Raw genomic sequence first — 15,654 nt, forward strand, 5'->3', positions numbered from 1 at the left:
GGGGTGCGAAAAAATTAAGGAACTTTAAAGTCGAAGGAAAAGAAAAAAGATAATGTCTCAAAACATTGTGGCATTCTCTGTTGTCTTTTTCTTCGACTTGGAAGTTCAGTTTTTCCGCACCACCAGTCTCAGGTTCTACATTATAATTAATTTTGCTCTCCTAATATTTTAAACCTCTTCGCTTGCGCTGACCTACCAAGAAGTAGCGAGAGTTCAAAAAGCTACGGCGGAAAGCCGCCCCCAGAACAAACCGAGCGATGCATCGTCTGCTCACGTTTCTGGTGAGAGTAGCGTATTTCTGCCACTGCAGCTTTTCTTCGAAGTTGACAAGGCATCATTTCGAGATACAAATTTAACAAAACTAAATTTAGGGAATATACTTTGAAGTCGGAAATTGTACTTTCCTCGGAAAGTACCAGAAAAAAATACTTTAAGTGAAGTACAAGTACATACTCAGAGAATGTACAGTCTCCGGCAAAATGAAAGACCCACTGGGAGCGCGTGGCCGAGGTGGTGGCTGGCGGGGGCGCTGCGAGCGCTCCGGGCCATTCCATTCTGCTGCGAGGGGAGGACGCTCACTCGGGGCTCAGCGCAATCTGATAAGCGCGTTTCGCATTAGCTGAGCCCGAGTGAGCTTCCTTTCCTCGAAGCAGAATGGAATTGCCCGGAGCGCTCGCAGCGCCTCCGCCAGCCACCGCCTCGGCCACGCGCTGCCAGTGGGTCTTTCATATTGCCGGAAACTGTACTTCAAATAAAGTTAAGGTTTCCTAAACCTACTTGAAGTAGTACTTTAAGTACAATGTACTTAAAGTACTTCCCAACACTGCGGTGGCCGAGTGGGCTAAAGCGCACACCCAGCTCGACGCGCGTGGAGCGAAAGCTCGCGCTGCGGAACCCAGAGATCCTGGGTTCGAGCCCCACCCCTGCCCGTTTCGATCTGGATGAGCATCGTACCGGCGTGCAGTCGTGCATCAATACTGCGTAAGCACGTTAAGGACCCCCAAACTAGCAGTCGTACTGCACTGGCAAAATTGCTCATCTACAGCGTAAGAACCTGTGTCGCCCCATCCTGGCAGACCTACCTTACACTGTATAAACACTAAACGTCCAATTTAACTTTTTTTTTTTTTTTTTTGGCTCCAAGGAGCGACGGTCTGTACGGCTCCCCCCGGTGGCGGGTTCGAATCCCGGCCGAGATGCCCGCAATATGACGGAGGCTTATTGCGGAAAAGGAGGCCATATGTAACCGAAGTTATGGTTGCTCGTAAAGAGACCCTTAGGCGGTCGAATCCTCCGTCCTCCGTTCGAACGTGCCAGACGCACTTCTTTGGTTAAACACGTAACCCCCCCCCTCCCCCCCCCCCTCCCCCCCCCCCCCCCCCACCTCCTCATCCACCTACCAGCCTAAAAAAACTTTATATGAAAGTGGGCGTTAAGCCTACTTGGCTCTCTGGATAAACGGAATGAAAATTAAGGCTATACATATTTCATCCAGATGGAGAGACAAGTGACAGCTCGGGAATTGTCCTCTCAGTGGTTCCTGGCAACAGCAAAGAGTATGTACAGTTTTTTGTGTTTTATTTTTAATGTTTCACGACGCTTTTTGTATATATTACTTGGTAATCTACACACAACTCAACTTCCTAATGTCACTCCGCTGCGGTGGTGCTGCTGTCGGAACTTTTGTCGTGTTGATATATAAAATGGATTGTACCATTCTCCCGTGCGCTACTGATATATATACCGGGTGTTTCGGAGAATAAAAAAAAAAAAAAAGAACCAGGTTTTACTCACCTCTCTAAAAAATGAAGTGCGCTTCGCCTAACGCTTTAGTGGGTAGTTCCAGCGGTTGGTACATACCACAAATTTGGCAACTTTTGCGTTATCGGATTCAAAAGCTTCAAAGGATTTGTGGGGTTTTTCGACGAGAAAATGGCGGCCAACAGATCCCGCTAGTACTGGAGATGAATGGTACATCGAATATTTGGAAAGCAGGCCCCATTTTCGCATTTAAAAGTTTCGTAAACAGCTTGTAATTTTTGATTGAGATAAAACTAAGTTTTGAAACTTGTGGACCCAACCGTCAGCGCTACGCTTGGGCAGAGACCGAGCATTCGGCAGCGAGTTGCCTATTCTTTTCTGGCGAGGAAAACACGGTTCCCTTCTGTCCCAAACACGTGGTACTCTGAATGTCCCATTAAAACAAAACTTAGGTCATGCGCGGATATCTGGTCAAGAAACATTTAAAGAATGCTGCAAAGCGGTTGGAAAGTTTGATGGCGACTGCTGGGTCTTTCGAGAAGCTACTCGTGTAATGACCTCATGTTTCAACTTACTTTTGAGCTTGAAATGGGTTGAATTGTATATATTTGAAAGATTACACGTATAGATTGACACACGTTTGAAGCTTGCATCTTCAGACATGTGCTTTTGAATCTGTTGCTTTCTACTGGATAACATCATTTGGAATTCGAACTCGTACATATTTTTAATTAAAAAAGAAGCGCTATGCGAGAAAAAAGAAAGTGTCAATTGCCACTTGATATAATTTTGCCCAACCCCACGGAAAGAAACAGGTGGCACCTATTAGCTGAGATCCCTCCGTTCGAGTGACTGATGTCGCAGCGTTATAGTAGAGAGTTTTAAGGAACCGTTTCTGCACATCCAATAGGGTACGAACTGCGCATGCGCTACCGCCGAAGACTCACACATGCGCAGTTCGTACCGGAGGGTTCACCGTACCGTACTAGACGCGTCCTCCGACTGGTGTGTCTATGGCGCCCAAAAAACGGTCCCCCAATTTAAAGAACGCCTGATGACGTCATTTCCGCCTGATGACGTCGTATATATTCTCGCCGACCGCGATCCTGGCGGTGTGACAGCAGCGGTGGTGGTTGCGGCAGACGCCTGTTCCGCTGCAGGGTCCCTCTTCTGCTTGACAGACCACGGAAGCTTCGGCAGCCAGGGGTTGGGAGACGCCGTGACGAACGCGACACTCGCCTTCGCTCGTGCTTTTTGTTCGGAACTTTGACGACCAACCGCCAGGATAGCGACATCCGACAGCGTGGCACTCCGGCCTTTTGCGACGTAGTTCTTCGCCACTTTGGGACCACTTTTGATGTATCGGCGGAATAGGATGCTAAAGAAACCAGTCGGAGACGCGTCGTTCAAGGCGCCGTAGCGACGGGGGCTTAACATTGCTTTTCAGGTCTATTTGAAATTAGATTTGTATACCGTTTTCTCAAGCTGTCATACTCCACAGCAGTGGTTCTCAAATGGGGGTCCGCGAAGGTATTTTAGGGGTCCGCGAAGCCCAGCCTCATTACTTAAGCCCGGAAATAAAGTTGTCTTTTCTCAGACTGAGAAGAGACGTTCCAATTTTCGGGCAAGTGTTTTCGTGTATGTGTCCATAGAAGTCTACTTCACACTAGCCCTTAGTTATAAGCATCTACTGAATCATTATCATACCTAACCTACACATTTCCCTTCCCCTCATCACCAACGAGATCCTCCGTCTTCTCCACCGATCCAGACGGGGTCCGCGAAACTACAATGGTTGAGAACCAGTGTCGTCACAAGGGAGGGGTGGGTGGGGGGGGAAGGGCGGGAGGGGGGGGGGGGGGTGCTGCTGACCTTAGTGACGCCACTGTTGAGAACCACTGCTCTACAGAATAATGTGAAGTGTAGACCGTTCTAACATTCGCCTCCTGCTCGCCGCCATCCTTGACTACTGGGCTGTGTGGAACGCGTTCCGTGCATGCGCAGTGGCTCCCTCTTCTTATGTGGAATACGGGACGCCGCGTATGTCTACACAGCCCAGTGGCTCGGTGTTTTTCGCCCAGGTCATGATCGCTGAAACGGTGTATACGGCCTGAAAAGTCCCATGCCCTTGAAAGGATGGATGGATGAATGCTAATGGCTATCTCTTGACAGCGGGCGGTAGCTTGCGCCATCTATAGCCTAGAAATCAAAAGAATGATTTAGCCCCTCTCCCTTTTAAGTGAATTTCTTCCCCCTCTGCATTTTTCTAACTGTTAGCAGGCAGTGGGGGATATCGACAGGATGACCTTTGGGATATCAGGCAAAAAAGCTACAACCCCCCCCCCCCCCCCCCCCTTCACCCCCGGCGAGCGAGTCGGAAAATTGTTCACTCGTGCTTTTGTTTACCCCCCGACCTAAACCAATGGTGACTCAGGCTTGGTTACCTGAGTCGCCATTGTTTGCCTTTTAATTGACACGTTTCTCTTGTTTCGATGCGCGAAACACGCAATTAGGAGCACTTGCTCGCCGCATACGAGGGACTTTATTATTGAAATCGTTGCATGCGCTTTTGTAACCCAGAAGAGATGCTTATCAAGAAGAAGTGAGATCGCAAAGCTAACTAATATAATTTGAAGATCATTAAAAAAACAAAAAAAAAAAAACAACACAGGTGAAAGAAAGGCAGCACAAACACGAAGTGCTGCTTTCGTTTGTATCAGTCTCGGATATTTGTTTTTATATGTTTAGATATATATTACGGCGAACACTCAAATTACCTCAGAGCCTTCGTTACTGGCTTTTGCATTAAAAAGACATCGAGTCTTATTTGGCAGTTCATTGACTCGTTTTCTTCTTTCTGTAGAGTGAAGAGGACCGCTGGAGTGTACGGACTAGACACAGGCGGGATGATTCCGGCAAATAGTTATGGTGACTCTCGCTTCATTGTGGTCTCATGGCTGGCTTCAAGTGTAATACATTTAGTGAGGTTTTAATCAATCATTGATCAACGACACGTGTCTGTGTGTGTGTGTGCACATCCGTTGCTCCTTTCTTTCAGGTCATCTTGAAGCGGCTTGCCAGATAAACGACAATGTGACTCTACATCCCTTTGCATTCCGTGTTCACACTCATATACTCGGTAAGTTTTGTCGATCAGGCAGGCAGAACAAACGCGAGACGAGATTTATAGGTTTTTTTGGGCGCTGAATACGCGTTTTAGTTTATTTGTTCTACAACAATCCACAAAATATTGGGAGTTTTTATTCTCCGGGGCATTAAATGGTGTCTCATGTGCTTGTTTTTGCATCTAAGTCAGTCTTATAAGTTACGCAACGTTTTTTGAGCAGCACAGGTCGATTTGTACATTGTTCTGAAGGTTAAGGTATACCGTACTTGGCGGACCATAGCCCACTTCCTGTGTATAGCCTGCGGGGACAAATTTAGGCTAAAAAAAAAGCTTTATTCAAATTGCCCACACCTGGTGTCAAATCCGCGCGTGGCAAATTCTCCTACACTGCACATCTTCACAAATGCCCGCTTTAATATCTAACAAAAAAAAAACAAAAAAACCTCGTAACACACATAGATCATCATTAACATACTCCGCAATTCACAAAATTTGTCACGTCTCGTCAAAATAAATGATCTGAAATAAAATTATCATTCTTGTATAGTTCGCTCCAGGAAAATTACGTTAATTAAGGTTCTTGTTGTTGTTGTTGTCTTTGTTATTTTTGTTGTCCTTTTACGGCTATGACACTCGGAAACCTTTTAGAGCAAGATACATGCTGTATACATTGTCTTATACGCTACTAGTGTCACGAAGGATTTTGGAAACAGTAGGTCTCGGTCGATTAAGCATTTAAGATTTCTCGTCATCTCAATGACCGGGGCGCAGTACTTTATACACCTTTCGTCATAAACTAATCTTCTGCTTGGTTGAAGTGCGCAATACAATGCGGAACACAAGTTTTTCTGCTTCTCGCACAGGGTCTGCGATGATGTCAGATCCCGTGCTCTCATTGGCTAATCGAAAAAAAAATAGTGGGTAGACTTCGAGGCACCTAGCATTGAGGTACACCCAACATCATTTCTTTCAATCGAAGCCAATCAGAGCTCGGGGTCGTCCAGACGTCACCGCAACTGCTGCGCAAGAAGCAGAAGACTTGCTCTCCGCATAGACTTTTCGCCAACGTTACTAAAACAGCCAGTTGGGAAACTCACCCTTGAAACCTGGACCTCTGGCGTCCACCGAGACCGAGCAAAATACGATAAGAGCGCCACTCTTTAGCGACGAGTTGAAACATGAAAGTTGCTTCATATAGCTACTGCGAGATGGCCCTCCGAGATGGCGCCACTGGCCCTTACCCGACTCGACTAGAACCATACCTGCAGCCGTGCAGTTCTAGCAAGGGACGCTGCAGGAGAAATGGTGGCGTTGCAATCGCCATTAGCTCGGTTCTCGAGTACGGATCGGAGCCACTTTTTCAAAGCAGGCTCTATGGCAGTTTCCCAACTGAGTGGTTCTAGTAACGTTGCTTTTCGCTAAATTACCCAAGCATCCAAGATAATGCTGGGAGCGTAGATCCACAAGCTGCACACGCTCGCCTTCCTTATACAAACTATTAGACGTGAATAACCAAAATAAAGCGTTTGTGGAACGCGCGAGCGAAGTGCCATTTGTTTTAGAGTTCTGTTTTCGAACAGTTACAGCTGCAGACGCCAGCACGCGCAGCGCATGCTGCGCGTGCTGACTGCGCGTGCTGCGCGTGCGCGTGTACGTTCCCGGCACTCTCTTTGACGCTTGGGCAACTCGGCGAAAGGTCTACATAGGCGCGCCTGCACCATTATGCATCGACATAAAAATCTCGCAGATATTTTTTTTTTAAGCGGGTTATTATTGTAGTAGTTTAGATGTGTTTTTTTTAATTTGCAGGAAAAGCTGTAACTGGCTATATTGTTAGAAATGGAACCTGGATTAATATTGGCAAAAGCAATCCCCTCGATCCACAGGCAAGCTTTATGTTGTTGTTGTTTTTTTACCCCACTATGCTATAGTCGTCGCCAGTCTAAGAAACGCAGGGGGAGGGGCGCTTCCCAGACATCTCCAGACAATGAGATTGCCGCATTTTCCGATAAAATCGCCGTGCAACCAATCACAAAGCGCGAGCATAATGGCTGCACGTCGGACCTATTATTTATGTATCGCTCTCATAAGCAAAAGTAACGAAGCTTCGAGATACGACACTGAGCATGGTTCCGAAAACTGAAAGACGAGCATTCTCTTAAAAGGACACTCAATGTGAATTTCGACATCGTCTATTTATAATGATATCTCAATTGCGCATTGTTGATTTTTTGAGAGCGTGTCCCACCTAGACTGTTAAAAAAAAATTCTTTCGGGGGCTTTTTTAAGGTTAAACTTTAATTCGTAGCGCGGTCCACAATCTTTCATGCGAAGTCCGCTTTTGTGGTGACCGTTTCATCATAGTGCGTGACAAACCACTCAGTCACATAAAGCATTCGTATTTCTACTAATTACCAGGAGAGTGAGTGACTTCTACTGCGACTTTATGAAATTATTACAACCATGCTACAATAGATTCAGCTTGAATTTTAATCAAGAAATCGCTTGGTTATATTTCTCTTCGACGAAAATGGACTGCAAAATATTTATGTCATACTTTGTTGTATGGCACACATTTTCTTAGGTCATACTTTTTAGTCAGGCGTTCTTGCTTCTAACCAATGCGGGCTTAAAGGGAAACTGACAGGGTATTTATGATCGCCAAGTTTTTATTTGTACATGACACATGAGAGCCCAACTACACAGAATACAATTCGAGGCTTGAAATTCCTTTTATTTCCGCCAAAAAACCTCCGATCGTGAACTGGCCGGTTTGAGTCGAGCTCACTTTTCTCTGTGCCCACGTGCCGTTTTCTATGGCTTAGACACAACTACCAAGTATAATCAAAGTCGTAAGTCATCGACAACACACACACAATACTAAAAAGAGAAAAGAAATATCACACCCATTTTTTGTGTCTTCTAAAAAGTTGAAAATACGTTGATTGGGGAGAGAAAAGTATCAGCCACGGGACTTCCGCCAACTTTCTCCTCCTCTATATTTTATCTTCCTCCCCAGTTCAGTTTCGGCTTGGAGCAGTTGCGTTTCTTGAGTTCATTAAAAATATATGTGACGCTGTAGCAAAATCTTGATTCGGTAGTCTTCTGACAACATAATAAATCGCCTGGCAAAAAAAAAAAAAAGAAAATAGAAATTGGGGGTGTCAGTGCCCCTTAAAGCAAACCACCCATGGGGAATCGGGTTGATTTCATTTGGTTACTTATATCCGCCGATTTTCTAGAGTTCAAGTTATGTTTATTCAAACGTTCAATAGTTAAGAAATACATTCGGTGAGATGAAGATCGTGAAACACAACTTCGGCTTTTGAGAGCTCCAGGTTTTGAGCTTTTGACAAATACTGGCTGGACCCTTGGCCCAAATGGTTCGTTTGTCATTTGAATTGCCTGAGTTAAACCACGCTTCGTTATGTAGGTTCGGGTGAACAGGTCAATCGCAGATGTATGCGACATCAAGTTCATAGTAAATTCATTGCTATCCACTGGTAGCACATCTAAAAACTTTTGCAGAGTGTAAAAACGCTGTTTTCTAGACATGCAGTGAAACATGTTTAGAACGAACCCACGTACCGCGAATTATTGTCGATTTTGAACTCGCGGAAATTAAACATTCGTCTTCTGGCCTGTCCTCCCCCCCCCCCCCCCCCCCCAAAAAAAAAAAAAGTAGGAAAGAAAGAAAATTCCAAAAGCTCAAGTTGCGAACATAATTGAGCAAAGAGAAGCGATTCAGAAGGGGAGAAAGCTAAAAAATACACTCTGCATGGACGCAAAAAAAATAAAATATATATATACATATTTTTCAGCTCAAAACGTTGCCCACGAAGAGAAGTAAATAAAAAAAAAAATAAGCTTAAAAAAAAAATCTGCACGCATGCAAAAAATAATTTAAAAAAATCTTTTCAGCACGTTGTTACAATGCGGAAGCGAAGAGATGAGAAAAAAAGAGATGCTCTCGTCTTTCAACAAACGCATCGTGGAAGTTCGTTGTAAATGTTTTTTGCTATATCGAATTACTTGCTATATCGGACTGATCGTAGCGTTTCCTGCTGTTCGTTATAAAAGGGTTTGACTGTACACCCATGGCAACACTCTTTCAGGACCCTTATTAACACGTAATAAACCCGCTTCAATTTTAAAATAGGCTGCTGCGGCATTAGACACATTTCGGTTTTGCAGGATGTAAACAGGGTGCCGAAAAAAGCGTGTATGGTGAGGCGAACCGCTTTTTGAAGAGTTCACTGCAGTGACGTCCGCTTTGGCCGTCGTTGTTTTAGCGACGATCTCGAATAATTCTTGCCTAAACCAATTCTTTCTACATAAAGATACATTCCTTGAACACATATATAATATGGGTTACGCGAAACATAAACTAAAACAAATAGTTGCGTATAACTTTTGCAATTGAGGGGAAGGTCACCTACGAATTAGAATATCTGAATTGTCGAGCATAAAAGGCGGTGGAGAAGTCACCTGGGTCATGAGTCCACTCTTGTGTGTGTTATTCATTGTGTCTGCATGTGCTGTTTTTGTGCATGTAAGAACTTTATGTGGTGCTTGTCGCTTGTAAACTTGCTGCTCGTAAAAATGTACCTAGGATGCTGCAAAGATCACAACCATCTTATTTTTTGGATGCTCACGAGCACCCAACGGATGTTAGTCCAGGGAACCGTTATTTACGCCCTTCAGGGTGTAAACCTTTTTAATGTGCACAACCTTTTTAATGTGCCGTGAAGCGAAGGGTATATTGATGAAATCGTCGAAAACTTTAAGAGAGACTGTCAAGACTTTCGATTTTAGACTTGGTGACCATGTTCACTGTTGTGTCGGCGTGCGACATTGTCATGTAATTGTATCTATAGTCGTTCGTGCGCAAGCGCAGGCTGCGAGTATGCATTTGAGCATTTTCAGTTTTTTTAGCGCTCTTGTAGTGATTTATAAAGCCTTTATGTTCATGTAAATCTCCATATACACTAAAGTAGGGGATGTTGTGTCGGCGTACTGCACCCTCATGCTGCTGTTTGTATTGTCGCTCGCGCGAAAGTGCGCCTGTATGTTATCGCTTGGTCTCTGGCCAGGTAACCTATTGTCCATAGAGCACCACTGCTGTTCACTCAATCGTTCATTCGTCTTGCCACTTTGCAATGTGTCCCTAAACCAGCAACACCTGCTGCCTCTGACTGCTGTCTATCCGTATATCTACATTAAACATTTACAGCTCTCAAAATGCTGACCTTTTTTTTTTCTTTTTTCAGATGTTTTATCCGTCAAAAAAAGGTGTGACAATTGTGAAGGGGGATATTTTGGTAGGTGCCACGCTTTTAAACTGGACACATTTAGGACACATTTAGAATTCAACGAAACCAAGAAACGCATTTGAGATGAACCGTCCATAAGCTAAGTTGCAGATAATCTGGAAGAAAACATTTAACAATAACGCGTGATAAATCATCTTTAATATCGATAGACCTCTTCCACATAAAAATGACACCAAGCGGCGAAATGTCGAAAAACGATGGGCGTTCAAGTGGGGAGTTGCGTTACCCTTTCCACCTCCTCCTGGACTTATCGGATTTGCGATGGATGCAGAAGAGGTAAAACAACTCAATATTACCAAGAAAGCAAGGCCTTCACATGACGTCATCACTAGAAAGAGTGGGGCGTCATCACGGTTGGATGGCGCAATGTCAGCGATTGGACCCGAACCCGGTGCCGAGCGTCCGATTCGACGCGTTGATTGGACAGAAGGCCCAGCCGAACGATGACGCCGCACTCGTAACCAATCCGTGTCTTCGCTCAATCTCACCGCGATGACGTCACAATTCTAGCTCACAGGCCTTGATTATTCTTGTTGGTGCTGACTCGGCGCTCTCGGTCTGCCTCAGAGCGGCGTGCTTTGGCGCCCAATTCCTCCTAAATTGAACTGGTGTAGACACCCATTCAGGTTTTCACGCTAAATTTAGCGCTGAAACGCGTCCCGCTAAACAGCAAAACAATTGAATTGAAATGAAAAAAAAAATTAATCACTATATGGAAATCAAGGTTTCCTCGCCATATTTTACAGTGAAATGCCTCCTGTTAGATTTGTGAGGTGAAATTAGGCTGGTGTATAATTACACAGCAATTTAAGGTTTTCGCCGCTTAATTAGCTATTGCGCAACGATGAAGGGAAGCACTTGATCTGACAGCTTGGTGAACCCGGAAGTGTTATTGCGTTTAATATTTATTTTTAGTTTTATCGTTTGTCAAATGGCTTAATTGGTCCCACGTATGAGCAGAATTGAAATCAGTTTGAAGAACGTGCTCAATTATCAGCTTGGATAATGTTTTTAATGAAGTCGGGGAGATTTTCATTTATTGTTCAGCTTAATCGCTTGCAGTGCTCGGCTTATCCACACAACCATTACAGGTACCCACAATTTACAAGTAGCCCCGACAAAACTGTGGAAGACGGATCTCGCACACAGAAGGCAGCCCTATAGACCGCCATTGAATGACGCCCAATAGCCATTTGTTAAACATTTGTTTGATAGATGGTTAAGCTTCTGTGAGTCTGGATAAAAGCGTGGCCACGAGCCCCGGCACTCATTGGTTGACGGATTGGAGAGGAAGAGTGAAGTGCTCAACACTGATTGGTTAGCGGGGAGGCCACACGACCATGGGTGGAGTCAAGAAGAGAAGTATAGGCGAGGTGGGAGGGGATGAGTGGGTTAGAAGGCTCTGGAATATCGCCATGTTTATCATTTCAAGTGTACACATTGCGCACGTTAAATTATCTGACGAAAAGCACCGTGAACGCGGGCGTCTTGTTGAGCAGGCTGGACGTGTTTGCTAAACGATGATGTGAATGTTTCTGATGCTAGAAGGCTTCACGGAAGCAACACAATTGTCTAGATATTTGCCGTACATTAATGTACGACTTTCTGGAAGGTAAACGGGGCCGATGCTTCGAATTTTACAAGGTTTGATTTTCGCCAACGCTCATGCGTAAAAAAAATGGATAAAATATAAGCCAAGTATTACAACTATAAAATTAAAAATTGCAGAGTAGTTGATGCCGCAACATAAAAAATACAGAAAAATACGGATTTTAGTTTATATTTCGGGGATGCGGGTTGTATGCGGGTATCGAAATGATAGTATAGGGGTAACAAAAATCATTGCATTATATCTACACTCCCTAAACATTTAACGTGAAAAATCCTATTTAAAATTTGCTTCACGTGACACACAGTCTTGGGTAAGTTACTTTCAAAAAAGTTATTCGTTACATTTACATTCAGATAAAAGCAGCGAAGTTACCGTTGCAATTACAGCAAGGAAAAAGTACATCGTAGCAGTTACTTTTTAAAAGTAGCAGCGTTACTTTTAACTTTTAAGTTACTTTTTCATAAAGCTACAAATCAAAAAAAAAAAGCAGATGATCCTTCACCCTAAATGTATTACAAAAAGTGCAAGTAATGTGGGCGCATGTTGACACAAGCCAAACATGACAACCCAGTTGCCGGAAAACATAATTTGATAAGTGTAAGCAAGGGCTAGACTATACTCGTTCAATTATACCTTAATAGTGAAGAAACCGTGAAAAGTAACGGCGAAAATAAATTTGTTACTCTCGTCGTTACTCTAGAAAAAGTACAAAAAGTACGGATGCAAGCCACCTATAAAATAGAGTAATTCGTTACTGCTAAAAGATACCAAAAAGCAACGAAGTTGCAGTAAAGCGGTACCTGTATCGTGTTGTTTTTAAGACTGACTACACAGTGCTTCTGTAAGTGAAGTAAGATCCTGCCAAACATTCAGTGGATGGCTCATTTCTTTAAAATTACAATTTATTCTTTCGTGTTAAACAATTGCTTATACGTTCCCTATCCATTTCTTTATTTTTGCTTCAGGCTGCACGCTGCACCATGAAAAACTTCAGGAGCAGAGACACTTACGTAGGGTGAGGATATTCACCTAAAGATGTTTATTCACTAAAATTGTCACTGCTTCATACATTTTATTGTGGTTGTATATATGCCATGCGAAATCATATTTTTATCTGTGAAATAGTGGGTCTTAATCCTGGTTCGCACATTCGTGTTTGAGTGTAACCGACTGCATTGAAGCCTCTCGCAACTGATTGCGACGAGCTAACACACTGACGCCATCTGTCGGGTAACCCTGGAACCTTTCCTATCTACGTCTATAGTTTATTATGTGTTCCGCAACATTCTTTCACTCTAGGCTTGAAAGAATTCTAACAATGTTATTGGCCAACTTATATATATATATATATATATATATATATATATATATATATATATATATATATATATATATATATATATATATATAGTACGTAGATTTGATCTCTCAAATACTACGAAACCTCCATTCATGTTGTGCGAAGATCTGAACTACCAACTAGCCCAATGGGCCACCTATTACAAGGCAGATTCGCTTCATTCGTACTTCTGCAAGAAGCATCGATAGAATAAGGCTCATTATTCCAGCTACTTTTACTGCCCCTGTGAAGCATTCAAATTGTAGTAATAGTTTTATTTGTGTTTTTGTAACTCTACTATGCCTGTGTCGAAAGGGTTTCACTAAGGTTTTAATTGCGATCTCAATATTTTCCTCTACAGCCCCACATCGGAAGATGAGATGTGCGACTTCTATGTGATGTACTACACAGACGGAGACAAGATTCTAGAAGAGGGTTTGTGTTACTCCGAAGCGTCCCCGACTTACTACTGGAGAACAGATCCGATGCTCAAAGACCACGTCACGCCCGCCATCGACGAAGACGCCAGCACTCTCGATTGATACGGCCTATGCGGAGATCAAGTTCGACTGCTTCTTGCGCAGCGGTTGCGGTGTCGTCAGAACGCCGATCTCTGATTGGCTCCGATTGGAAGGATAGTGGGTAGACCGATAGCCTCCTATGTACTGACAAAGCCTGGCAGACCGCCACGAGAAGTGGCCGCCGAAATGGAAAAGGTGGAGCGGCAGACAACGGATGAGAGGAGAGTCACGCGACTGGCGCCCCGCTGCGGCGAGACGCCGAAACACACTTCTCCCGAGCGAACAAGTGTGTTTCGGGTCCTCGCCGCTGCAAAAGCTGTGCGCTGACGTCCGAATTTTCCAAGAAATGGCGCTTTGATGCTCTTTGCTGCCAGATCCTTGCGCTAAAAATCTGCGACCGGCCACTCTTTGCCTCCGTCGTCGAACTGCCAGGCTTTGTGAATATAGAGAAGGCTATGATATAACTCTCAACGTCCTATGTGTGGGCCAAACACCCACTGATAGCATCTGAGCCAGTGGAGAAGATCCATGGTCGTTTGACGAAGTTAAAAAAAAAAAGAAACAATAAGCACGGGCATAAGCCTTACGGACTTTCGTCGTGTTCAACCCCAAAGCTGAGCGAATACCAAAGTTCCTATTAACCCCGAGATATTTGGGGGGCGCCCCCTTACGGTTTCCGTTCGTGACGTCATGACCAGTACTTGACTCACCCTGGTTGACGGGATTTGCCGCACCGCGAACCGGTGATTGGGCAGGCGTCGTCACTCAATGCAAGAAGCGTATGATTAGGCCAATCGCGAACTTCGACCACAGCTATGCTTTTGTTCGCGTACTATCGGGGAAAAATGAAATGCGAACAGAGGAGCGCGTGGTTCACGGTACAGGCTGCGCCGCCTGGAAGTGAACCTAGGGGCGAGGGTGCGTGGCCTACTTCGATGTGTTCACGCCCCTCGATTGGCGCTCCCCAAGCTTCAGCAGTGCGCCTCTTAGTGCGCTGAAAGCTATCACCGCTATCTTTGCTGGCTCAGCGCGTGCGGTGCAAAGAAGCTCGCCGCACTCGCCGAACAGGCAAAGATAGCGGTGACAGCTTTCAGCGCACTGAGAGGCGCACTGCCGAAGCTGGGGGAGCGCCAATCGAGGGGCGTGAACACATCGAAGTAGGCCACGCACCCTCGCCCCTAGGTTCACTTCCAGGCGGCGCAGCCTGTACCGTGAGCCACGCGCTCCTCTGTTCGCATTTCATTTTTACCCGATAGTACATCGCTGTCACTGTCGACTTAAAAAAACTTGAGGCGAGCAATTATTATGTGAATTCACGCTCCTTGATACGTGATTGCTCCCTGGGCGTTTTCAGCCTTCGGCGCGCTGCAATCTTTGTCTGCTGGGCTGTAGGACGCCTTCTAATTATTTTCGTCTGCGTACGCAGCTTGGTCACTCGACATTTTCTTTCCCGGGGTGGTATGGCGCTGGAAATGTCCGTAGTCTGAAAGTGTCAAACGCATTGTTATTACACGTAAATACGAAAACCTGACTGAATTCTTGAAATTCGGGGGCTGTGAGCTGGTTTGCAGTGCCCAGTATTGGGCGAATGAAATACATTGAACGATGCATCCCGTTAAAAGTCGAGTCTTTCTTTTTCTTTTTTATTCCATCTTTATTTTATTCGATGCACTTTTTCAGAGAGCGAAAACTAAGGCCTATAGTCGGTGACAGGTCACTGTAGATGCTCCGCCTCCAGCAAGCATTATACTCGCATTCAGTTCGAGAACAGCAGTAAAAGTAGTCCGGCTCCTCGAGGAGCATTACTAATTCCCGCCTTTTTGTAGTGAATTAAATAAAAGTAGTCCGGTTCCTCGCGGAAAATTTATCGTTATGTAGTTAATTAAAATATGTGTAGGTTCATTTTATATAAGCTACGTGTTGTTTTACCAAGACGTACTTGTTTCAAACCCCCAAAAAAG

At 44.6% G+C, this 15,654-nt stretch overlaps 1 protein-coding gene across 1 annotated transcript in view; it reads left to right on the forward strand.

Moving 5' to 3' along the window:
- LOC115308859 (peptidylglycine alpha-hydroxylating monooxygenase) overlaps nt 1-13,714 on the forward strand; it is an 82,548-nt gene extending 68,834 nt beyond the window's left edge. Inside the window, exons 5-11 of the mRNA XM_029966967.4 lie at nt 1,496-1,556; nt 4,625-4,689; nt 4,820-4,900; nt 6,698-6,774; nt 10,159-10,209; nt 12,799-12,848; nt 13,534-13,714. Coding sequence (XP_029822827.3) covers nt 1,496-1,556; nt 4,625-4,689; nt 4,820-4,900; nt 6,698-6,774; nt 10,159-10,209; nt 12,799-12,848; nt 13,534-13,714 — 566 coding nt within the window. The remainder of the gene's footprint in view (nt 1-1,495; nt 1,557-4,624; nt 4,690-4,819; nt 4,901-6,697; nt 6,775-10,158; nt 10,210-12,798; nt 12,849-13,533) is intronic.
- The last annotated feature ends 1,940 nt before the right edge of the window (nt 13,715-15,654 follow it).

This window comes from Ixodes scapularis, unplaced genomic scaffold, assembly GCF_016920785.2.
Source record: "Ixodes scapularis isolate PalLabHiFi unplaced genomic scaffold, ASM1692078v2 PGA_scaffold11__112_contigs__length_91849675, whole genome shotgun sequence".
NCBI lineage: Eukaryota > Metazoa > Arthropoda > Arachnida > Ixodida > Ixodidae > Ixodes > Ixodes scapularis.